At 38.4% G+C, this 26,346-nt stretch overlaps 2 protein-coding genes across 2 annotated transcripts; both read right to left on the bottom strand.

The window, feature by feature from the left end:
• Positions 1-1,011: 1,011 nt before the first annotated feature.
• Positions 1,012-2,144, bottom strand: LOC121881531 (SH3 and multiple ankyrin repeat domains protein 2-like). Its single transcript, XM_042389373.1, has 2 exons — positions 2,039-2,144; positions 1,012-1,247 (listed from the first exon to the last, which is right to left on the bottom strand). Exon 2 carries the CDS (start codon positions 1,228-1,230, stop codon positions 1,012-1,014), a length of 219 nt encoding a protein of 72 aa, XP_042245307.1. The 5' UTR covers positions 1,231-1,247; positions 2,039-2,144.
• LOC121912632 (NLR family CARD domain-containing protein 3-like) lies at positions 1,893-24,644 on the bottom strand. Its single transcript, XM_042434871.1, has 11 exons — positions 24,620-24,644; positions 19,690-19,721; positions 19,328-19,427; positions 17,452-19,246; positions 15,251-15,424; positions 12,879-13,040; positions 6,615-6,740; positions 6,324-6,370; positions 5,316-5,468; positions 2,068-2,153; positions 1,893-1,901 (listed from the first exon to the last, which is right to left on the bottom strand). Exons 1-11 carry the CDS (start codon positions 24,642-24,644, stop codon positions 1,893-1,895), a joined length of 2,709 nt encoding a protein of 902 aa, XP_042290805.1.
• Between the last annotated feature and the right edge of the window lie 1,702 nt (positions 24,645-26,346).

Raw genomic sequence — 26,346 nt, 5'->3', positions numbered from 1 at the left:
TGTCTCTTCAGACTGTCAGTTCGGACTGTTTGAGATTAACAATTGTGGTGAAAACTTTGGTTCACAAAAACATAACTGTTAACCTGCTTATACAAGTGGAGGGAAGTAACTACATAAAGCTACTCAAGTACAGTACTTCACTGCAGATTTGAGGTACTTGTAAAGTTACTTTAACGTTAAGTTGAATTATTTCCGTTTTAGTTTTATTCCCAGTCTTTACATCTTTATATACTTTTACTGGGTGAAAATTTGGAGCTTTTTTTTTTTTTTTAGCTTAGATATAAGACGAAATTCTCACAACATGACCGCTGCTAAAACCAACCAGTTTAGAATACAACATGAAATAACAGAATTCACCGGCTGTTCTGATATTTCACAAACACCAAGAAGTAGCTGTTGCTACAAATTCTTCCATGTCAGTTTATTATTGATATGGAATTAATAAGTATGCACATTGGTATTGATTGAACAAGATCACATAATCACATTCAAATAGTTTTAAAACATTTCTGCTTGAAGGTGAAGCACCAATCCTTCCCATAGTTTGGGTTAAAATGTGGTAAAAATGTCCAGTTTAACGGCACTAAAATGCTCGACATGACAGTAAAAAATGTCTGGTTAGTGGACTACAAGAGGTCCAGCAATACATTCTGGAAACCCATTTCATACCAATAAAACAAGCTACTATCAGCAAGGAAAACCAGTCCAGACCAGCAGCCTGTGGACTACTGGTACAGATCCAGTTCTGTACCAGTAGTTGGTAAATTATTGCACTGGTTCTGGAGCTGTAGCCAAAAAAAACCCCAAAAAATGTGAAAACCTTGAGAAGCTGCATTTTAGAAACATCTGGTGACGAGTTGATGATGCGTCTCTGCTTCACCACACATTCATCGCACAATCTGGCAAAATGATATCATACAGTCGCAGACAGATTACGACCGAGCTCTTAGTGGACCAGCAGCAGGCGCTCCAGGAGACGTGGGTTTCATACCTGGGTTACTGGGTTCTGGGTTACTTGCTCTTGGCGGCAGCAGCAGCAGGAGGAGGAGGAGGAGGAGCTGCAGGAGGAGAAACGTAAGCGACGATGCCCGGCTCAGGAATGTAGTCGTCTCTGGATTTATGCAGCAGCGGGTTTGACTTCAGATTGTACCAGCCCCAGTGGATCAGTCCCAGACTCGTGCCCATCACAATCAGGACTTTGTAGTTCCTCCAGACCTCCCGCAGGCCCATGACTGACAGGCACAGAGCTGGGAAATAACAGAAGGAGGACGGATGGTTGAATAGACACAAAAATCTGATTTAGTTTGATTTATTAGTTAGAGAATAAACACTATTTAAGATACTAAAAGAGGGGATATCCTCAGATTAATACTAATTTATTATTATTACAAAGGACATTTTGATTGTAAACACACAGATCAGAAACACCCTTATGACAATGAGAAAATATGAAGCTTCATCATCCAAATAAGTCAAATCAAGTAGATATCTTTCAACGTTACAGCCTCATAGAAGCTTCACAGGGACTTTTAAATGACTGTGTGGACACACTGTGGATTTTGGCCTCCATCACTTCCATTGAAAGCACATTTGAAGGATCTTTTAATATCCAGTATGAACAGGAGGAATGATTACAGCGAGGAAAACCTCTTTCACTGTTACTATGGACACCTGACTGCTGGTTTGAGACACACTTGTAAAATTGTGAACCTATCCTTTAAGTTTTTTAATACTTTTCTTTCTTCCAGGCAGCTTTAAGACTACACTTGACTAGAGATGCGTTACATAATATCAAAATTAAAAAAAAAAACTTTCTCCTTATAGCCTGTAAGACAGAAAGGTGAAAGTAACTTAATGAATGCAGCATTAATCAGCTGGCTATATCGTGTCATTTAATAAAGCTGCAACACAAAGAAAAGCTGAATAAACGATCACGTTTAACAACACATACAGCAGACAGTTAGCTAACCTGCTAACAAAGCTAACAGTCACATGAAGGACAAATCAAATCAAACAAAAGTTAAACTGTTAAACTAACCTGTGGTGATATAACTGCACCGCTCTCACCTTCACCAACCAGCTGTTCCTTATGCGCATGCGCCGACCGTGGTGTCCGAGGTCCGGAGCCGGGATCCAGCTGTCCGAACAGGAGCCTGATCACAATTATCAGCAGCGTTCAGGCTCAAAACAGCAGTTCAAATAGTATGTCATAAAATATGAAACATAATTGCTATAAAAGATCTATTTTACAAAAAGATCGATTAAAACAAATCCTAAAAAGGTGTCGCTGGTTTTAAACATGTTTTGTAGCCAGGCAACAATGTCAGAGCCTACATAGGTCACGTAACTAAAGAATACATGGGGTTTTGCCCAAACTTTTGCCTTCTAGGCATTGATGTATTATAATAATAATGATAATAATAATAATAATAATAATAATAATAATAATAATAATAATAATAATAATAATAATAATAAATATTATAATATCGTGGTAATAACTTAATTATATGTTTTTTATAATAAATTGTATAATACATTCATGCTTCTAGGCTGCGACTTGATTGTTTTAATGTTATGTTTTGATGTTATTTAGTGTTGCACTTCCATACAGTTGGGCAATGGTGGAAAGTCACTCAGTACATTTATACTGTAGGGGAGAATGGGGTTTCTTTTGTGATCTAAATATTACATAATTACATAACAATAAGCTTATAAATCACACTGCTTTGCTAAAGATTAAACTAGCTGTTCCCAAACTTATGGCTTGTCACTCTTTACAAAAACCCCCAGTGTGTATTTGTGTCTCTTCGTCATGTTTCAGATGTCTCTGAGTTGTTTGCAGTTCCACCAAAGAGAAATTTCCCCTCACATGGTTTCAAATAAACAATTGTTTGAGACCCAAAGAGATAAAACTCTCCAACATTTCACAAAAATGCAAAGATTAAAGAAAAGTCCCGAAATGAAATTTATCCAAATATATGTAGCAGATTTTTTACCTTCTTTTCTACCCAATCTATCATCTGAAGACCTCTCAGATTTATCTTATGACCTTCACAAAGTAGTTCAAACTGGCTCCACCTCAAGCAGCTACAACAATACAACGCTGCTTATGTGTTGACTCATCAGTGTTAACAATGTAGTTTGTTGAATTTATTTAATATATCAGTCACAGGCTGATTTTCTGCAAAATTAGTACTTTTACTTTAGTACATTAAGTAAATCTAGCTGGTAATACTAAGTACATACACTAAGTAAAAGTACATAATAATATGTACTTTTACTTAAGTAGGATTTTTCATACAGGATTTTTACTTGTAATTAGTATTTTTACATTGTGGTATTGATGCTTTTATTTAACCCTTCTATTGTGTTACGGTCAAATTTGACCCGTTTTCAAGTTTAGGTGTGTGAAACATACTTTTATTTTTTTCTGATCAAGACAAGGCTTCATTACATCCTCAACAGCTGCTGAATACAATAAAACATATTTTTGATCATTTCTTTTTTTATTGCCAATAAAAAAGTTACATCTGCTGTAAATCTGTTGAAAATATTAACTTTATTAACTTTGCCAAAAAAAATAAGAAATGCGTTTACTTTCAACCAATGTCGTTTACTGACATTGGTTGAAAGTAATAAAGAGAGAGATTTTTATAAGAATGTAAAATCAAAGTCATCAGATAAATGTCAATAGTAGTAGTAGTTCTAGTAGAGGTTGTAGTAGTAGTGAAGGACAAGTAGAAAGTCTCCTTGATATTATATTAATATTGAAGTACAGTAGTTGAGTGACTGTACTCAGTTAGCGCTCAGCTGTGAAGGCAGGTTAGAGTTAGGTGGGCGGTCAGGGCGTCATGTATGACATCTTGAACTCCCCTTCGCTGTCTTTTTGGACCAGGCTCTGCTCCAGTAGCAGTGGGGGGGATGTCAGCTGCCAGCAGGATTGTGGCTGATCTCAGTTAGGTGGTGGTGGTCTGTGCTTTCTTCATCTGTCTGGGCTGGGAGGCAGCAGTCACAGCTGCAGCTCAGTGCTAAATAACACTCATGTTTACTCTGTTCACAGTGCAGTCAGGAAGTATTAGCAAAAAGTAAATATATGGTTAAAGTGCTGACTTTCAGCTTTAGTTTGAGGGTGTTCACATCCATACTGGATAAACAGTCTCATAGCCCTTTTTATAAACAGTCACCAAAGTTCAGGACAAAGCAACAGGACAGTGATTCTAAACAGACAGACAAGACAACCAAGGACCTGACTGGTCAATCAAACTTATAATTTCCCTGCTGACGAACAAACGGAAGGCAAAAAGCCCCAAAGCAAGCAGTTACAAAATGCATGAACATTATAATTATGTTTTACACTATTTGTCCATTTTTAGACAGAACTAAGACTCAGAATGTCTCAACATGGTTCTTATATCACTGGAACACTGACACTTTCCTTTATCCTTTCATATACACATTTACTGTGTAAATTACTAATTAATAATTAATTATATTTCAACCTTCAATGACCAACAATGGACAAACAACAATAATTTGATTATGTCTTGTTAAATATATCACTGGATTATTTTCTAATTACTCAAGTTACAAAACTGTGGAATCATATTTTTACAAAGTAGAACGACCAGTACATTTGTCTGAAAACAATTATAAAGAAAACCTTAAACTAAAATCTCTATTATTATCTTTATCTTATTACCCCAAAACCCGAATGAAAACATATTAAAAGGTGTTTCAAGGCATTTAAAATCACTGAAGAGCCTGAAACATTTTCTTGTAAGTATGAGTTAGTATGTAGTTAGTGTGTTTGTCATCAGTGTGAGTGTTTCTCTACACAGGAGGAGACTCTTCCTCCCACAGTGAACACAGAGACACTGAAGAACCGACCCCCCAGACCTTAAACCCAGGATACAGAGGTTCAGTGAACTGGCTGTTGAAGGTGTGGAGGTGGATCAGTGTGTCAGAGGAGACTCTGTAGAAGGACAGAGTGCCAGCAGGACAGTCCATATACACTGCTACTCTGTTAGAGACAGAGGAGGAGGGAGATGAGGAGGAGGAGGAGGAGGAGGGGGAGGAGGAGGAGGAGGAGGAGGAGGAGGAGGAGGAGGAGGAGGAGTCGTCAAGAAAGATTACATTTTTATTGTACGAGACACAGTAGCCTTCCTCATTATCGCATTTTAGACCCCAGGACTGATCATTTCTTCCAAGCATAGAGGAACCGGTCTTTCCTTTCCGTTTGATTCCTCTGTAAGTCACTGATATTTGAACATTTCCTCTCCATTCGACCTCCCAGTAACAGCGACCAATCAGACCATCTTTACACAGCAGCTGATACCAGGAGTCAAATCTGTCTTCATGATCAGGATATGGCTGCTCCTCTTCCATTACTGTCACCTTCTTGTTGTTATCAGACAGTTTGAGGTTTCTGTGTGCTGTGTTTGGGTCCAGTGTGAGTTCATAGGCATCTGATGGAGAGAACAAGACACAATACAGCAGCAGTTTATCATTTAACCAACCAACAATGAACTGATGTACTAACAAGTATTGTGTGTGTATCAAAGCCTGATATATCTTATTCCTCTGTGCCATAGACAGATAGACAGACCTCCATTGTTGTCCAAAAACTACATTGGGTGACATTTTCCTTCATCCCTGAGGGCAGTGGTTACTGTAGTGTTTGGAAATGGTTCCAAAGAATAAAAACAGCACTAAGATCACAACCCTCAGGAGAGAGGTTCCTAGCACAGCAGACATTACTTCATGTGCACAGGAACGTGGTTCCATTTACAGCTTCCCTAGCTTGCTGTGCTACATATCACAACCCCTTGATTTTGTACTATATTATAAATTTCTTAAAGAACTTCATTGCAAAGTCAAGAGGTTGTGATATGTAGCACAGCAAGCCAGTGAAGCTGTAAAAGGAAACACATTTCTGCGCATACTCATAGCATCTGTTGTACTGGGAATCTCACTCCTGAACATCACTATCTTATTGCTGTGTTTACTCTTTGGAGTCGTTTCTAAACAAATTATCATATCCACCGTCTACTTAAAAAAGGAAAATGTCACCCAGTGTAGCGATGTGGCTCACTGACATGTTTTTAGTAGTTTTTGGACAACAATGGAGGTCTACAGCACAGATGAATAAGATATATCAGGCTTTGGATAAATACACAATATTTGTTAGTAGATCAGTTCATTGTTGGTTTGGATCCAAACATAAGATTTGTTGATAATAAAGAAAAAAACAGAAAATCAGCGGCCAAATCCTTTAACATGTGCTGCCTTGTTTTAATGAATCAAAGTGAAAAAACACTTACACTTCCTCAGACCAGGTTTCAGCCACTGCTTTCCACCATGTTCCACACTGGAGGAAGAAATAAATTCAGGATTAACTTTTAGAAGCTTCCTCAAAAATGATCTTTATCTAGAACAACAATTCAAAGTATGTCTGTATGTCTATATGTCTGTATGTCTGCGTATCTCTTGAACCGTTCATCCCATTGACTCCACACATGGCAGGTCGATTGCTGGGGACCAAAGGGAGTGCAGTGTCAAATTTGGTGCAATTTGGACAGGCGATATGTTTAATATTAATAAACTCTAAATACAACAGCAGTCCGAGAGGTGCTCCGCTCTGTGCAGGGGCAGGACGGAGCTTCAGAGCTCTGCCGACTGACTCCAGCAAGTCAGGAGAGACCAGAGACGAGGAGTGACACAAGTCAGAGAAAAGTGCTCTACAGACAGAAAAGTAGACAGCAAAAACAGAAGTTTTAAACAAGAATGGACACTCTTACCCGTGTCTAGACATAAAGCGAAACGTTACAAGCATGTTCAGCAGATCAACAGTGAGTGACTACACAGGAGGCACTCAGGTACATTGTTGAGCGTAGGTCACCTACGTTTTGGAAGCACTCAGAGACCAATACACCTGTAAAACGTGCATAAAATATGCAGATAATATGGAGCAAATACTTCCACAGGCAGTTCAAAACCAGTTTGTCTCATATGCTCCAAGACCGTGGCAATTGTGAAACGCCATTACAGACAAAGCACAAAACTCTAGAGCAAACATATCCACTCAAATCCCAACGGAAGGCACAGAAAAAAAGGAAATTATATAAGAGCCCAATATGACTGATCCACTTTATTTTAGGATGCACATTATTTTATTTTTGAATGCAGCCCTTATTTTACTTGAAATGAGAAAAGCACATGTATTTACTATTAGAGTACTTAGCCTATTATTTATATCATCGGTGTATAATAGAATGTTAGTTTCTTTCATGCTGTTGGTGTATATACTCATTCACACCTCACATCGACTGTATTAATTTTTTTAAGTGGTTAATTACATGATGTTGACAGAATGAAAAAGGCGGAACTCAACTGCGAGGGCAGTGCAGCACCTGGACAGTCTACAGCACATGTTAGAGTTATCTTGTATTTTATCTTCAAAAAAGGCAGAGGTTGCAAGCATGGTTTGATTTAATGTCTAAATAATTAAATTTGCAAGATGAACACAAAGTATATTGTGAACTTTCTACGCTATCACTCACAGACTAATGTTAGTGCAGGGGAGCAGCGAACCCTGGCAGTAACAAATGAGACCAGCTGACCAACACACACTGCAGCATTAAACAACTTAAACCAACTCTGAGGTGAGAAAATAACTCTGAACAGTCTGTTTCACCTCATAAACCCTGCGCCCACTCAATGTTTTGTACAGCGATGTCTTTCCCCAGAGCTAACAGTGCAGCAGAGAGGCTGCTCTCCACTGCTGGGGACATGACGTTAACAACACAGCGGAGCACTCCACCTCCCCCTCATACAGGCAGGAGACTGTAAGATGCTTTCAAATGAGTTAATTCATTAATTAATGCAGTTAACTTTTCAAATAAAAAGGCTGCAGACCATTTATCTTATCTGCCAGTTATGTTTCATTGTATTTCAGCAGACTAAGGACACCAATGAATGGTTTGTGTGCCACATTATACTGGAGCAAGAGTCCTTTTCAGCACTTTGGCCAGGCTGACAAAGAGTCATAACTCTATTGATCCATGTATTCCTATAGCTCTCAGTAGTAATGACTTTATGAGCTTCTTTAATGATAAAATTCTAACTATTAGAGACAAAATTAACCACCTGCTGCCCTCAACAGGCACCGATTTCTCCCTGAACACAGGCACCTTAGAAACAGCTGTAAATCCTGACATATATTTGGACTGTTTTTCTCCAGTCGACTTTTCTGAACTAACTTCAATGATTTGTTCAGCTAAACCATCAACCTGTCTCTTAGACCCCATCCCAACTAGGTTGCTTAAGGAAGCATTACCCTAAGTTAGCACTTCTTTATTAGATAGATAGATATGATCAATCTGTCTTTGGTAACAGGCTATGTACCACAGTCCTTTAAAGTAGCTGTAATTAAACCTCTTCTTAAGAAGCCTACTCTTGATTCCGGTGTGTTAGCCAATTATAGACCTATATCTAACCTTCCATTTCTCTCTAAGATCCTTGTGAAAGTAGTCTCTAATCAGTTATGTGACTTTCTACATAGTTGATTTGAGGATTTTCAGTCAGGATTTAGAGTGCATCATAGCACAGAGACAGCACTGGTGAAAGTCACAAATGAGGATTTGTCTCCATACTTGTCCTGTTAGATCAAATCAACCATCAAATCCTTTTGCAGAGACTGGAACATTTAATTGGCATTAAAGGTACTGCATTAAGCTGGTTTCAGTCCTACTTATCAGACCAATATCAGTTTGTACATGTTAATGATGAATCCTCCATGAAGGCCAAAGTTAGACACGGACAAGGTTCTGTACTTGGACCAATACTATTCACTTTGTATATGCTTCCTTTAGGTAATATTATTAGGAAACACTCCATAAATTTTCATTGTTGTGCAGATGATACCCAATTATATTTATCAATAAAGCCTGATGAAACCAATCAGTTAAACAAACTCCAAGCATGCCTTAAGGACATAAAAACCTGGATGACCTGCCACATTCTACTACTAAACTCAGATAAAACTGAAGTTATTGTGCTTGGCCCAGCACCACCGTAAAGAATCTGGGATATATCTTTGATCAGGATATGTCCTTTAACTCCCACATAAATCAAATTTCAAAGACTGCCTTTTTTCACTTATGTAATATTGCAAAAAATCTGTCACATCCTGTTCCAAAAAGATGCAGAAAAACTAGTCCACGTATTTGTTACTTCTAGGCTGGATTATTGCAATTCCTTATTATCAGGCTGCCCTTACAAGTCTCTAAAGACTCTCCAGCTGGTCCAGAATGCAGCTGCACGTGTACTAACAAAAACTAGAAAAAGAGATCATATCTCTTCCATTTTAGCTTCGCTACATTGGCTTCCTGTAAAATCTAGCATAGAATTTAAAATCCTTCTCCTAACTTACAAAGCCCTTAATGGTCAGGCACCATCATATCTTGGAGAGCTCATAGTACCATATTATCCCACTAGAACACTGCGCTCCCAGTATGCAGGCTTACTGGTGGTCCCTACAGTCTTTAAAAGTAGAATGGGAGGCAGAGCCTTCAGCTATCTGGCTCCTCTCTTGTGGAACCATCTTCCGAAATTCAGTCCGGGGTGTAGACACCCTCTCTATGTTTAAGAGTCAGCTTAAAACTTTCCTTTTTGATAAAGCTTATAGTTAGGGCCGACCAGGCTCACCTTGGATCAGCCCTTAGTTATGCTGCTATAGGCCTAGACTGCTGGGGGACTTCCCATGATGCACTGAGCTCCTCCCTCCTCCTCCTCCTCTCCATCTGTATGCATTCATATAACATTAATGCATGTCACTAACTTTGCTTCTTCCCCGGAGTTTTTTGTGCTTTCTCATCTCGCAGGAAACCCTGGGTTCCGGGCCGAGCCTTCGTAGTCCTTCACAGTCCTTCGCAGTCCTGTTGGCACCCTTCCCTGGCTGTTGCTGTTGTTGTTGCTATTGTTATGATTGTTGTCTTTCTCTCTCTCAACCCAACTGGTCAAAGCAGATGGCCGCCCACCAAGAGCCGGGTTCTGCTTGAGGTTTCTTACCGCTTTCGCCAAGTGCTTGCTCATGGGGGAATTGTTGGGTCTCTGTAAATGAGTACGGTCTTGACCTGCTCTATGTGAAAAGTGCCCTGAGATGACTTTTGTTGTGATTTGGCGCTATATAAATAAAAAATTGATTGATTGATTGATTGATTGAAAATAGTGCCCCCTTTTCTATTCATTCAATCAATAATCAATTCTGAATTGATTTGGACACCCAAGAATGGTAATAGAAATCTAATGGAATCGTGAGATTCCCAAAGATTCACAGCCCTAGTCAAAAATTAATCTTTAAACTTAATTTATTAATCATGTTTTGACATAAATTCTGTGCTTTTTGCTGTGTTTTTGAGGACATAATAGGCTATCTTTGTATTGTCTAAATGTAATTTAAGGTCTGACGAAGGTTTCTGATTCTTTACAACACTTCAGTGACGCTATAAGTCCCTTTTTCTGTTTTATGTTGTTTTTCTGTTTCATTTTTACAATCTTATCTGTAACTTTCTTGAATGAGAATGGAAGTTTATAGTGTTACCCGCATATTTTATGATACTGCTGCACATTTTACACTCATACACAAATTCAGAGTAAGTATTTCAGACAGTGCTGGACATGGTAGTTTGATATTTTAAGTGTGGGAATTTATTCACAAAGTGGATTGCTTGAAGTACTTTGTTATTGGAGGATGTAGCCAGCTAGAAGGAGAGGGGTGGGATGCACACACAGGGACAGGAGCACAGAAAGAGAGAGAGAGACTTGAGAAAAAAAAATTTGACAGCCATATCAATTCAATAAGCAATTCAACATGAATGAATAATATTCAACGGATGCAAATTTTCCTGATGACATGTCTCCTCACACTCATAAAGTTAAAGTAAGTGAGGGCTCAATCAACAAAAATTGCTTGCATTGTTGTTTTAATCTACCCAAGTTTCTGTTTAAAACATAAAATAACATTATAAACGGTAGCAAATTACTTAATAAAAAATAGCATTTTCCTACCAAAGACATCCCTTATTTCTTCATAGTTGTGGCAGCTAAGAATTGAGACTGCCTGGATTAAAACTAAACTAAACTAAGGTTGAAACGTTAAAGCAGTTTACGGCCTTCCATTGGTTGATGCTGCTGCCAATCAAACATGTCTGCACTCCTATTGGCTACTTTTACTGCCTCTGCCTCTGTTTTTTCTCCTGTGTATGCTTGTTCTTCTCTCCCGTCAGTTTAACTGAGCAGGTCGAGTGCCTTTGTCCCACTCAGCAAGTCAGAGCCCAGAAGCACTGCCCCACTGTGATGTGATGGTGTTTATATCAAACAGTGCCCACTGCACTCAGACATGGAGTTGAACGGCTCGTTGGTTGCTTGTTTATTCAAAGTTTATTAATATTAAATGTGTCGCGTGTCCAAACAACTTCACACTCAAAACTGCATTTCCTTGCATCCACAGCAGTACACCTGCCAAGTGTGAACTCAGGTCAGAGTCCAGAAGCCCCGTCCCATTGTGATGTGACGGTGTTTACATCAAACAGCCCCTGCCGCACTACTGCACACGGAGCTGAGCAGCTCACTATTTGCATGTTTATTCACAGTTTTTAATACTGAACGTGTTGCGTCACCTGTTGAGTGTTAGATGGATGTTCATTTGTGTTTTAGAACGTAACCGCCATGAAACAATCAGAAAATAACATATTTCTGTCATTCATGGGCTTTCTCTCAAAAGAAAGCTTTCCAGCGCTGTCTCTCTATCGGTCGCCCATGCTCTCAGCTTACTTGCCTTTTCTCTCTCTGTGTCTTGTCTTTTTTTTAAATGAGTCGGGAAACCCACAGCAAAGCCTAACTTTTAAAATTATCAAATGAAGAGAGATGTCATCCCTTCTTCTCTCTCATGGCAAGGTTGTACAGCTCTGATTGGTCGCAGAACCGAGAAGCCTAATCCTGCTGCTGCAGAGCAGAGCGGCTCACAGATCACTTGTTTATTCCAAGTTCATTAATATTGAATGTCATGTGTCCAAATTGCACCAAATTTGAGAATGCACTCCCTTGTGTCCCCAGCAATGCACCGCCAAGTGTGAAGTTGATCAGATGATTGGCTCTCGAGATATGCAAAGGACAAACATACATACAGACAGACAGAGTTTCCTTGCTTTATATAGAGATGGGGACAGCACTGATGCAATAGGGGTGCCAACACAGTGGGCTCCGGCAAAACAACACAGGGTTGTCCAAAGACCTTTGGCTGCAATGCAACATGACATAATCCAGAAAGACGCTGCATTGGCTAATGATGCTAATGCAAATGTGTATTACTGTTGGATTGCTTTGTTACACAAATGCCTTGTTTCTGCTGTTTACCTTGCATTTGTCACGATGAAAGATAAAATAATTGCTCCTGCAATAACTTTTCAGAGTCCAATCTTTCTTTCCTCTGGCTTTAAGTGATATTTATTGCTCACAGAACAATGACCTTAAAATGTTCACGCAAGAATTCATAACAGCAGTCCATATATTTCTTCACAAACCAACATTTTCAGCCTCACAGCAGTGTTATCATGGTATAACAGTCAAAAAGTGTTTGTTCCTTTTGTTTACCAAAATATGACAGCTAATTGAAAGTTCCTACCTATACCCTATATTGATAACATCACAAAGGTGATACCTCTTATACAACCTGGTGAACTACATTTAATTGACCTCTTTATTAAATGAAATCCTTCCACTGTTATCAGCAGTGCTGCTGGTACTGAGAACCAACAGTCCTCAGTTTGTGAGTGAGACAGAGAAACAGCGTGTGAGCTCTTGTTGTCTGTTCATACCTGAGAGTGTCCAGCCTGTAGTGTGGATCCTTCAGCAGCTTCACTAATGAGCCTCCTGGATGATTGTAGCTCAGATCCAGCTCTCTTAGATGGGAGGGATTGGATCTCAGAGCTGAAGCCAGAGAAGCACAGCCTTCCTCTGTGACCAGACAGCCTGACAGACTGGACACACACACACACACACACACACAATGATAATTTGTTTCTTGTTCTTTGTGTAAATGATCTGATTATAATGAACTAAGTGATAGATTATCTCATTTGTCCACTGCTTTAAAATGAGTTTTTATTTAGTTAGGAACTTTATTGTTCACATTGTGGAAAACTGTCGTTGAATTCACCAAATAGTGTTGAAACAAACATAAGACCACTGCACAGCACAGGTGAAATGCTGAGGCAGCAGCAGAGCCATGCCCCTTCACAACAAAGTCAAATGACATCAGAAACCATCGTCAACAAAATCAGTTGATTAATCATCTGGTGAGTGTTACCTTTGCTGGAAAATCTTAGAAAGTGCATCTGGTTTTCATGGATTTGAAAACAAATGCACAGTTATCGGAGAAAATGAATTTTCTTAAATAATTCCCTGGGACCAGAAATTGTATTACTGATGGTTGATACAACAACTGAGGATAACCTACACAATAAAATCCTACAAATGTTTGGTGTCTTCACTGTCATTTAACTGAATACAAAGCAAATGAGCAATTTGACATTTTAAAAATAAAATATGCTCATTAACTTAACTTGCACATTGATACTACTTTGATGTTTACAGTCTTTGTTCAATCATAAAGCCTAGGTTTGTGTTTTTTCAAGTCTGTTAATACAATACTGATGTGCCATTATGTGCATGGAAATGGGTCTCAGTTGCTGTGACAATTCCTACTCACCATACTGACCCTAAAGATATTGTCTTGGAACGAGACTACACTGTAATAAATGGAGGCCAAAATCCATAGCCCTCATTCTTAGATTCAGCTTAGGCTAAAATGATGCTTCAGCAGTCTGAGACGATATATTCCAGACTGTGTAGAACAAAATTCACTCTATTTGTTGCTCCAGAATGTTCCTTGCCAAGTTTCAGTGGAGTGATACATTCTAGTAGTTGCATGTAGCTTTGTTGCCAGAATCAGTGTTTTACTAATATATTAATATATATTCATATATTATTCGAAACAAAAAGAGAGAATTTCATCCTGAATAGACTGTAACTCTGGAACACATCAACTTGATTTAGCCAACTGAGATTTCTGAAGAATCATATTAGCATCAGCTGAACCTTGGAATAAAGGCACTGAAAGCATCTGACACACACACATTTTGAAGTACACATATTGTTTTAAATGGCCGAATGTGCACCAAAAGCGTTATGAGGTGTGTCAAACTGCCTTGACGCCGCTTCTCCGACTTTGTTTTGATTTTAGAGTGTCAAATGAGGACCCAGTGACCAAAGCTGTGTTTTCTGCAGCCTAAAAAGAGAGAGATAGAAAGAGCTGAGAGAACCAGTGAGAGAGAGAGAGATAGAGAGCGAGACAGTGCAGCAGTGGTCGAACAAGGAGAGCAAGCAGCGGTAGAGTAATTGAGAGAAATAAAACGTTACTTTTTGATTGTTTCATGGTGGTTATGTTTTAAACCACAAATAAATAACCGTCAAATACTCAACAGACTTACTGTGGAAACAGACACCCTTTGTTTCAGTTAAATTTTCCTCCTCTGCATTTCTCCTTTTAAGTCATTCATTACAACCAACCAATGCAGCAGTAAATACAAAGAACAACAGAACAAATCTGTGTTGGTTCTGTGGTGTTAACATTTCAAATCTGATGCCTGCAGTGCACCATAGGAGCATCAAATGACGTGCGTCAAATGATGCATGCCAATTATCGCTTTCAGTGTGTTTGGGCCTTATGAGCCATGAATTTTGGCCCCCATCTCTTAGTGTGAAGTCAGTATGGAGAGTATGAATTGTTACAGCTATCAAGACCCATTTCAAAGTACATAATAGCACATTAATATTGTATTAGGTCCAACTGTAAAAAAACCCCAAAAACAAACCTGGTACGTCCCAATAGCCTACTGGTTAGGATGCATGCCTCATAACTACTACATCTGCGATTCGATTCTGGCAGCAGACCTTTGTTGCATGCCATTCCTTGTCATTCTCTCCCCTCACTGTCACAAAATGACCAAAAATATATTATAAAAAAGGAAAAATCCAGACCTATTCTTTAATGTGACATGGCTGCAGCTTCATGTTTACCAAACAGACACGAAAGTGGTGTCAATCTTCTCATCTAACTTTTCTACAAGAATGCAAATGATTGTATATCCAAACATGTCAAACTATTCTTTTATAAACAAGTCCTGACCTGAGAGTCTTCAGTGTACAGTGTGGACTCCCCAGTCCAGCAGAGAGCAGCTTCACTCCTTTGTCCCGCAGGTCATTGTTACTCATCTCCAGCTCTCTCAGATTAGAGGACTGGCAGCTGAGAACTGAGGACAGACCTCTACAGCTTCTCTCTGAGAGATTACAGTCACTCAGCCTGAAAGATAGTAAGTGACAAAAGACAAAAGACAAGCACTGACACTGTTTCTTTTGAATACAATTTTATAATATCAGTTTTTTTAATCAAATTTTTGAGTTGCTTTCTGTTACTCAATGAGTTGACTGATTGCTCATTAGGTTGTTGGTAAAGAGATAAGTTAACAAAGATTTTTATTGTATTTTACTGAGAATAGCAATTGACTCAGGACTTCCAAAAATAGTATATGGTTGGCGATTATCTGTAGTTTTCCTATTGTCAAGAAATCTCCTGTGCAGAGACAAACCACCAATGAATTAACCAGGTATTCTTAACAGTTGTTGTCCAAAAACTAGTAAAAACATGTCAATGAGCTACACCGCTGCACTGGGTGACTTGTTCCTTCATTATGAAGAGTTTGGTCATGTTATTTTGTTTAAAAACGTCTCCAAAGACTAAAAACAGTGATCACGTTTTCAGTCTACAGAGAGTAGTTCTGTGTAAGGCAGATACCACTGAGCACATCTGGGAAAATAGTTTGTATTGTAAATTATTGATATTTTCAATGTCTTTTTAGCTTGTATGAAATTAGCATTAGAAAATGAAGTGCTTGGTACTTGGTTGTGGAAATGTGCTAACTGCATGATTATAAACATCAGAAATTCCACTTTTTCCTAACAACAAAGGTAAAGTTAGTTTGCACATCTCTTTTGTATTTCCTTTTCTGAATACTCCAGCTTCTATAAACATGCCTCTATGAATCCATTGCATTCCACCATTTCTTCTTGTGTGTCAGATGTATATTCATACTGATCATATCAATAAGACTCTGACCCAAATATTGTAGCACAAAGTTAAGAGGTAGTAATATGTAGCAAAGAAGCCAGCAAATCTCTGTAAACAGAACTGCATTCCTGCACCTGTTCAGTGGTGTTTGCCTCATATAGAACTTCTCTCCAGAGATTATTAGTCTTTAGTTTTTCAGAATCTGCCTGTTGGCTGAGGCTTTACACAAAAGAAGAGGGGCAGGCACCTCCTTTCATCGCAGACTCTAGTTGGCTATTGTAGGCTGTGAACAGGATATGGAAGGTCAGAGTGCAGCCGCCATTTTGATACCAAGATTAGCTAATGTTTAGATATTAACGTGAGTTAATGACAGAGAATACGTTGGAAGATTAGGACATCTGCTGACTAATTTGAAATTACACAACAGCCGTTTATGGATATGTATTGATGTAATAATGTGTTTTGGACTAAATATTTAACCAGATTTAATCGGCTGAACCTTTATGTAACAAGACTGTTTTTGTTGGAGTTGTATCAGTCAGTGTAGTAATATGAGGCTTCATAGTGGAGTGGCGTGAATTTTGTAATTGGTTGTTTGTTGGTGGTCTGACAGAGGTGTTGATTGTTCCTGCTGTTGTGATTGTATCTTGAAATGGTTTACATCAATCGAATCACAAGAGTCTTAGCTTTCCAAAGATGTGTCACATGAGCACCCACTTAAAGACAGGAGTTGTGTACATAGCATAGTTGTGTACTTAACAGCGGACGGGCTGTCACACTCTCCTACGAGGTTTTATCATATTTGTATTATCATATTTGTATCATTAACATGATATCAATATTTTATTTTTTAAATGTCATGGTTATCGTCAATACCGGTACATCGTGACACCCCTAATACAGTATATCAGCCTTTGGATGCACACTTAATACTTACTAAAACAGTTCATTGCTGGTTTGTCTCTGCACCTGAGATTTGTTGACATGAAGAAAAATATAGAAAATCGCCAGATATATCTTTTAAGTTACTTTTCTTAAAATAATTTACACAAATATGATTTGGTCATCAGTAAGCAATGACAATTTGATGTCTGTATTAATTTGTGGAGGTTTAACAAACAATTTCAATTTGTTTCTGATAAAATCACCTAATCAGTTAGTTTCCTACATCTTGTGAGTGTTATTGGACTAAGAAATTCATGTCATGAGAACAACCCTACACATGTGATAGAGTTAGTATCTGCAGTTGTCTGTGCACCTACAGAGCTTTGTTGGAGGCTTTGACCACTGGCAGCAGCCTCAGAAGCGCCTCCTCTGAAGCAGAGTATTTCGTCAGGTCAAACACGTCCAGATCTTTTTCTGATGACAGTAAGATGAAGGCCAGAGCTGACCACTGAGCAGGAGACAGTTTATCTGTGGAGAGACTTCCTGAATTCAGGGACTGTTGGATCTTCTCCACTAGAGAACGATCATTCAGTTCATTCAGACAGTGGAACAGATTGATGTTTCTCTCTGCAGACAGATTCTCACTGATCTTCTCCTCAATGTACTCGACTGTTTCCTTATTGATCAGTGAGCTACTTCTCTGTGCCAGAAGACCTCGTAGGAGAGTCTGGTTTGTCTGCAGTGAAAGACCCAGGAGGAAGCGGAGGAACAAGTCCAGGTGTCCATTTGGACTCTGTAGGGCCTTGTCCACAGCACTCTGGTAGAGATGTGTCAGTTCAGTGTTGCTTCTTTTTGGGGGAAGGGAGGTTGATTGTTGTTCTGCCAGCAGATTGATTCCAGAGTTGATGAATGTCAGATGGACATGAAGAGCAGCCAGAAACTCCTGAACGCTCAGATGGACGAAGCAGAACACTTTGTCCTGGTACAGTCCTCTCTCCTCTTTAAAGATCTGTGTGAACACTCCTGAGCACACTGAGGCTGCTCTGATATCGATGCCACACTCTGTCAGGTCTGATTCATAGAAGATCAGGTTGCCTTTCTGCAGCTGCTCAAAAGCCAGTTTTCCTAGAGACTCAATCATCTTCCTGCTCTTTTTATTCCAGTGTGGATCTGTCTCAGCTCCTCCATCATACTTGATGTTCTTCATTTTGGTCTGAACTACAAGGAAGTGGATGTACATCTCAGTCAGGGTCTTGGGCAGCTCTTCTTCCTCTCTGATTTTCAACACATCCTCCAGAACTGTAGCAGTGATCCAGCAGAAGACTGGCATGTGGCACATGATGTGGAGGCTTCGTGATGTCTTGATGTGGGAGATGATGGTGCTGGCCTGCTCCTTATCTCTGAATCTCTTCTTGAAGTACTCCTCCTTCTGTGGGTCAGTGAACCCTCTGACCTCTGTCACCATGCTGACACACTCAGGAGGGATCTGATTGGCTGCTGCCGGTCGTGTGGTTATCCAGAGGCGAGCAGAGGGAAGCAGTTTCCCCCTGATGAGGTTTGTCAGCAGCACATCCACTGAGGTGGACTCTGTAACATCAGTCAGGATCTCATTGTTTTGGAAGTCCAGAGGAAGTCGACACTCATCCAGACCGTCAAAGATGAACACAACCTGGAACTCTTCAAAGCTGCAGATTCCTGCTTTTTTGGTTTCAGTAAAGAAGTGATGAACAAGTTCCATCAAGCTATACGTTTTCTCTTTCAGCACATTCAGCTCTCTGAAAGTGAATGGAAATGTGAACAGTATGTCCTTGTTGGCTTTGTCTTCAGCCCAGTCCAGAGTGAACTTCTGTGTTAAGACTGTTTTCCCAATGCCAGCCACTCCCTTTGTCATCACTGTTCTGATTGGTTCATCTCTTCCGGGTGAGGCTTTAAAGATGTCTTCTTGTCTGAGTGTTGTTTCTAGTCTGTCTGGTTTCCTGGATGCTGTTTCAATCTGTCTGATCTCATGTTCATCATTGACCTCGGCGGTCCCTCCCTCTGTGATATAGAGCTCTGTGTAGATCTGATTCAGAGGGGTTGGGTTTCCTGCTTTAGCAATCCCCTCAAACACACAGTGGAACTTCTTCTTTAGGTTAGATTTAAGTTGATGTTGACAATCTGCAGTAATAGTTCCTGAATGAAGACAATAAATAAGATTAGTGAGTGGAAGTTAGTGAAAATGTGACAAAAGTGCAGTTTGGAAAATCCTCTTACTGCTCTGCAGACGTTCAGCCAGCGCCTCCTGCTTCATTCCCCTCAGGAAGTGCAGTGTGATCTTCAGAAATGCCTCTCTGCTGCTCCTCCTCTGCTTTTCCTCCTCACTGTTCAACACCTCCTCATCCTCACTCTGCCTCTCTAAGCATTCTGGGTAATCTGGACTCAGAACATTCAGGCTCATCTTCAGCTCATTCCTCACAAAAGTAATGATTTTCTCCTCAAGATACTGAAAGAAAAATAAACCCAAAATATAAAATGTTTGTGTTTCATTTCATTTGCAGTAGAAGTAAAACTTCTTGTACATTTACACACCATAAAAATGGATTTCAAGTCTGTTGGATGCTGCTGAACAGACTGACCACTGGGAACCTCTGGCCTTTGCTGCTGAACTCTGTGGAGAAAACAGTAAGTATGAGTTCTAAAAATATGTTTGCATATGTTGCTTTTGGGGACATTTTCTGGGTTAGGCGTTAGAGTTCTCATGTATCAAAAATGACACCTTCACATTGATCTAAAAATCTGCTTATTGTCAGTTGGAGGAAAGTGTCTCATTGTTTACTCACAATTCTTTGAAAGAAACCATGTCATCTATTTTTACTGGAAAATATGTCCTTGTCTCTTAACTTTATCTGGTAGTAACAGAAAACTAAAAAAGTCGATAGAAAGAAACTGATCAGCAAATTTGCAGAAAAGCGGAAATCACATCACATGAACTGTATGACATATCTTTTAAGGAAATCTATCCGCAAAAATAAGCAATATTTTGTGTCCAACAATTGATGACCATTTAGAATAGAATAAAATAGAATGCAATAGAATTTATATCTGAAATTTAATTTATTTCTGCATACGCAAATTCATTTTTTATACATACATAAACATACAAAAAAGAGACAGATACTTAAATAGAGCAACTCAAAACAGCAAAATAACCCAACTTATAATGCCTCCCCTCTTAACACACAAGACAAAAACAAAACAACACAATCAAGACAAAACAAGTAGAACAAAAAAAACCAATACAAATCAGTAAACACTTACAGTACATATCATGGACCCTGTCCGTCTATGTCAGTCTTTCTTTCTCATCATCCATTTCAAATTACTTTTAAACGTTTATTTAAACTTACTAGATGTTTAACATGTTTTCAGTTCCTCACTACAGCTGTTCCATATATTAACTCATTTGACTGTAATACAATGATATTGTTCATTAGTCCTCACTATTGTTTTTTGAACATACAAATTCCTCTCAAGTCATGTTGACTTTCTCTCATTCTGAAACAACTTCTGGATACTTTCAGGTCCTAATTGATTTTTAACTTTGTACATGATTTGAACTGTTTTAAAGTCGACCAAATCTTTAAATTTTAGAGCCTTTAATTTAATAAAGAGTGTGTTTGTGAAATGTGTACTTCCCCACACTTCCACACAGTAAGTTATATATGAAACTATTAATGAACAGTATAAGATACTAACAAAGCTTGATTTAGAAGATCGTTAACCATAGTATTGCAAATGATTTTGATATTTTAGCTTTGATATCATTTATATGCGGCTTCCAGCATAGTTTACTATCATCTTTATCTATCTATATCACTCCAAGAACTTTAATTTCAGACTCTCTTTCTATTTTGACATCATTTATCATGAGTTTCTTATTTGCGTTATATAAATGATTCCCAAAGATTATAAATTTAGTTTTACTTAACTTCAGTGTTAGTTAGAATCAAACCAACTCTTTAGTATTTCCCGTTCTTTGTATCCAAAGATTTTTCCAAATTCTTACCACAACAAAGTAAATTTTTATCATCTGCAAATAGACTAGACCTATAGGAGACTTTGGACTGACGTGTTAGACAGTGCTCTCCACCACCATCATCAAAACACCAAATGAGGGAATATCTTTATGAAGAATGATGTTCATCCCTCCAGAGGAGTTCAGAGACTGTTGAATCAATGCCAAGGCTGAGGAACACCATGGAACACTTTCCAGGTCATTTCTACCACTGGGTTCTGCAATCTCCTCAGTCAAACCAGGACCAACATTGACAAAAAAGTCATTAAATTCATCTGCAACTAATTTAATTAATGGTTGTATTATTCTTTGTCAGAAATAGTTTGGGTATCCTGTTTTTCCAGTTCCATTTTTGATAGTGTCATTCAATTCTTTCCATGTATTTTAATATTATTTCTGTTGTTCTCCAATAATTTACTTTAATAATCCCTTTTGCTGCTTCTCATACTACTTGTCAGTTTATTTTTATATCTTGTATGTTTGTTCGATTTCCTTTGTTCTTTTCTTTAAAAAATCTTTATACAATATTTTTTCTTCTTGCATGTGTTTTGAATGCCCTTAGTTAGATTGTCCTTACTTTTCAGCAAATTTGTTTTACTACTTTCTTTGGTTGGGGGGTGGGTCTGGTTTCTGCTGATGACTCCTGATAGAAACAGTCTAACCAACGCACCCCCGAAAACTTAAATTCTGACAGCTTACAGTCAAACACCTTAAAAGCTGAACTCGAATTAAAAAAAAAAACAGTCCAGAAAAAATAACATATGCACTGTCAAACCACATGGCACCTGCAGTGACACTTGCATATGTGAAAAACTATTTACCACAGCCATCTGAATTGATGACTGTTGAAAGATATGCACTATATTTACTCACTGCCATTTTATTTTAGGGTCCAACTTCTTAGTGTGAAGTTTATGCTCTATTTAGTGCCCTAAAAATTACCATAATAGAAAGAAAAAAGTTTTTGCTTCTTGCTGAACATCCCCAATGCAAAGCTTTGTATCTGAAAAAAGGCTAAATTACAGGTATGTGACACTGCACCTGTCAGTGATGACGACAGTGAAGCCACTTGTTAGCTTGTCACTTAGTAAAGCTGTGGAGAACAGAACCATGTTAATTATGATTAATCAGTTCCAGACAGAGGTTTTCAGATTTCAAATGTAGATGCCACTTGGAAAGGAGGGATAGCTGAACAGATGGATAGACACTATACACTAATAGTGCCCAATAATATACTGCACATTAGTAGTGTAAGTGAAGATAATGTTATTTGCTGTACAGAAAAGATGCTGGATTGTGCTTCCATATACAGCAGACAGTACTGAAAAGATTGACAGCAGATGAGTTATAATGTAATGAATGCAATCATTGAAATAAAGAAATATATAAGTTCAGGTGAGCAGTCTGTTCTAGTAACAGAAAAACACCTGATCTTCTGTCTCGACACTTTATAGAGAGTGATGGCAGTTGGCAGGAATGACTTCCTGTATTGTTCCTTGTTAAAGCCGAGCTGAATAATATCTTACTGAAAGTGCTCAGCTGTTTGATCAAATAGATGGAAAATATGCTTTTGTGTATGTTGTAAATGAAACATTCCTCCAACAGTAAAATTAGTACAACTTGTACAGAACACGATGAAATGTTATGAGAATGTTCCCTTAACATTTTAGTTACTTACTAGAACTTAGTACGTCTCTGAGGTATGATGTCCCTTTAAATCTTTAAGGACGATTCACGTTAGCAAGAGAGCTGCAGAATAACAAACTTATCTGGTTTAAAATCTTACTGTTCTTCAGCAGGTTGTTGTTCATCCCTGAAGTTTACAAGTTGATCCGTGGACCAGTCACTCTTCATAGACACACAGCTGGGTACAGGAGTGTCTGGTTTCTGCTGATGACTCCTGATAGAAACAGTTAAACCAATGCACCTCTGAAAATTTAAATTCTGACAGCTTACAGTCAAACACATGAAAAGCTGAACTCAAATAAAAAATAACATATGCACTTTCAAACCACATGGCAGTAACACTCTTGCATACATGCAAAACTATTTACCTCAGCCATCTGCACTGATGACTGTTGAAAGATGTGCATTATTTTTACTCACTGCCATTTTATTTCAGAGTCCAACTTCTCAGTGTGAAGTTTTTGCTCTATTTAGTGCCCTCAAAAATTACCATAAAGAGAGTTTTCTTGCTGAACATCCCCAATGCAAAGCTTTGTATTTGAAAAATGTCTAAATTACAGTTATGTGACACTGCACCTGTCAGTGATAATGTAAAATTATGATAATTTATGAGTCTGACATCTGAGTTTATCTTTCACTGTAGAGTAAACTACTGAGGGTCTGTTATGCAGGGAGGAGTGAATGAGTCAACATGGCAACCATAGGACAACACTGAGGAAAGTGATGCAGGACCTGATTTTATATCACACAATTATATCACTCCAATATTGGGTCAACATCAACTTCAGAGTCTGATTATCTGGTTTGATGATCTCTTCAGCAGAGACCCATAATCTTTCTTTGTCCTCTCCTGTGTGAGTAGGACCAATGTAAATATTCTTATTAATTTCATCAATTATTAAACATGGTTATCCTTATCAACTTACCATATTTGACTATGCATCATCATATATCTTCTCTTTGTGTTCATTATGTGTAAGTATTGTAGATAAATTGTATATTTTAATATCGGAGCCCCTGCCAAGAACCCAAAGAGCAACTTATTGTATGAAAATATATTTCATATATTTCCAACCCATATTCGCTGTGAATTCTATGTCTGCTACATGAACTTGGTCACATAATCATGTTATATTGCTGACCATTCCCTCTTTTTAGCTTAGACACTATTTAAATCTACACCATGGAGTTTTTGACCGCTACCTGCGCTATGCAGGAATGTTCTTATGGGAGGGTAACCACACAATACACAATCAATACACATTCCCACTGATAAACTGTTGGTGGCAGTGGCCTGCCAACAAATGTGTCAGAAAAGGCAGCAAAGAAGAAGACTGTGTTAGCAAAAGTGGATGTAAACAATGCAGGTTTCAATATACTGAAAAAAATTTGGCCTCACAAATACATTCAATGGGTTTTTGCAAGAAAAAATGAAGGTAAACAGAGCTGTGTTTACAAAAAACTTTACGGGACACACAAAATATGACTTGATTAAAGAAAGTGGGGTGGAGAACATTATGTAAGCGTTTTTTTGAAATGATAAACATCAACTAAACGGGGTATAAATATTAAAATGTAGTATAAATGTAGTATAAATATTAAAAGTGTTCCTTCAACAGTAACATTATCGGAACTTGTACAGAATATGATGACACATTATGGGAAGGTTCCCTGCTAGCTGGGAATGTGTTGACTTACTGAGTCTCAAGCAAGAGGTTCTCCTTTAAACACTAAAGGTGGATCATTGTTACCTCTTTTCCAGGAGAGCTGCAGAAATAACAAACTCACCTAGTTTAAATTCTTACCTTTCTTCAGCAGAGTGTTGTCCATCTCCGAGGTTAAGAGGTGGAGTCAGGGACCGGTTACTCTTCGTGGACACACAGCTGGGTTCAGATTCAGGAGAGTCTGGTCTCTGCTGCTGCTTTGGGCTTAAACACAACATACACACAGAGCTTTGAGTGTGAATAATGATGGTGGAGTGATGTAAGTGGAGAACAGTAATGGACAGTTAGAGATCCTCATCTCACCTCTGAGCTGTGGTCTGGCTGTCATGTTCCCCACACAGAGAGCTTTTAGAGGGAGGGACTCCCTCCTCTCTGTCCTCACACTGATCCATAGCAGAGAAACACCTTCACACAAACACAACAACACATTATTTCTCATCATTCCTCTCAGTCACATGACAAACATACAGAGCTCTGACTGGGAGGACACTGATAAAGCATATCCTTCATATTTCACCTGCTGAATGAGATTACAAGTGAAACAAACAGAAGATGTTGCTGTCCACAGAGACAACAAAGAGAAAAACAAGCTTCTTTAATGTGAGATGTTATTGCTTTTCTCTGCATCCTGTGTTTTTTTAAAATTTTAACACTGTGTTGTTGGATGCCAGACTTAACTTAACCCTAACAGTTAAGTAGTCTAAATAATTGATCATTTTTATTTTTAGAAAAACTGATTTAACTGAGTTGATAATGAAGATAATGGTCAGATGAAGCCTGAACAAAGAGAGAGGAGGCTTCTTATTGATCCATCAAAGAAATCAAACCAGTCTAACCTGCAGGCAGAAAGTCAGTGAGAGTCAGAGAATCACAGAGCAGCTGGTGTAATTCTGCTATCAGTCCACTAGATGTCCTCATTAATCTACAGTGAACTACAGAGCAGATCAGGACTGAGATGGATCTCTGAAGAAGGAGAAACTTCTATCTCCAAAATTCAGCGACAGTAGTGTTGATCTGAAATATGTCCGTTCATGTACAGATACAATTTACTGACTATTTTACTGCAGATTTGTATTCACCTTTGTAAACATGACTTATATAACACTGTCAGATTCATTGCTCAAACACTAGCAGAACACAGCAACATCCACGACCCTTCATCAGTTTAAAACCATCTCCTTCATCACACTGTAACTCTCAAATCACAGATTCATCTATTTAAATATATATATATATATATATATATATATATATATATGTGTGTGTGTGTGTGTGTGTGTGTGTGTGTGTGTGTGTGTATGTATATATATACACACATATGGATCATGGTTGACATCCACACCTGCTATTATTATTATTGTTATTAGTCATATTTCTATTATTACTGTTGTTGTTGTTATTATTGTTGTTGCTGTGCTTTTCTGTGTCTCTCCCCTCCCTCCTTCTCTCTCTCTCAACCTAACCACTCAAGGCAGATGGCCGCCCACCTAGAGTCTGGTTCTGCTCGAGGTGTCTTTCCATTAAAGGGATTTGACTTGACAAAAGTGCAAATGATCTATATTGGATAATCAAAATTTTATATGCAATGACCTGTCTTCCATTGTCATGCATTACATGAAACAAACCCCTCCACACTTCTCTAACAAAACCTGACATAACTAATTTTTGTAGCTTTTATTTACCATTTGCTTGAAATCTTTAATTTGGACAACAGAAATTTGTAAAAATAACAATATTACCCTGCCGTAATGCACATTCATACTGACAGGGTTGTCCAAACCAGCTCATTCTAACAATGAACAAAGACA

Source organism: Thunnus maccoyii, chromosome 2 (assembly GCF_910596095.1).
Source record: "Thunnus maccoyii chromosome 2, fThuMac1.1, whole genome shotgun sequence".
NCBI classification, from domain to species: domain Eukaryota; kingdom Metazoa; phylum Chordata; class Actinopteri; order Scombriformes; family Scombridae; genus Thunnus; species Thunnus maccoyii.
This window is presented reverse-complemented; position numbering and strand designations above follow the sequence as displayed.

What these genes read in the sequence shown, in the direction of transcription:
- LOC121881531 (XM_042389373.1), bottom strand. Translation starts at nt 1,230, where the DNA reads ATGGGCCTGCGGGAGGTCTGGAGGAACTACAAAGTCCTGATTGTGATG.
- LOC121912632 (XM_042434871.1), bottom strand. Translation starts at nt 24,644, where the DNA reads ATGGACAACACTCTGCTGAAGAAAG. An exon ending in AAGGCCAGAGGTTCCCAGTG is followed by an intron (nt 19,428 to 19,689) that starts GTCAGTCTGTTC and finishes AACAGTGAGGAG; the next exon opens with GAAAAGCAGAGGAGGAGCAG. An exon ending in GAAACCTGGTCTGAGGAAGT is followed by an intron (nt 5,469 to 6,323) that starts GTAAGTGTTTTT and finishes TCTCTCCATCAG; the next exon opens with ATGCCTATGAACTCACACTG.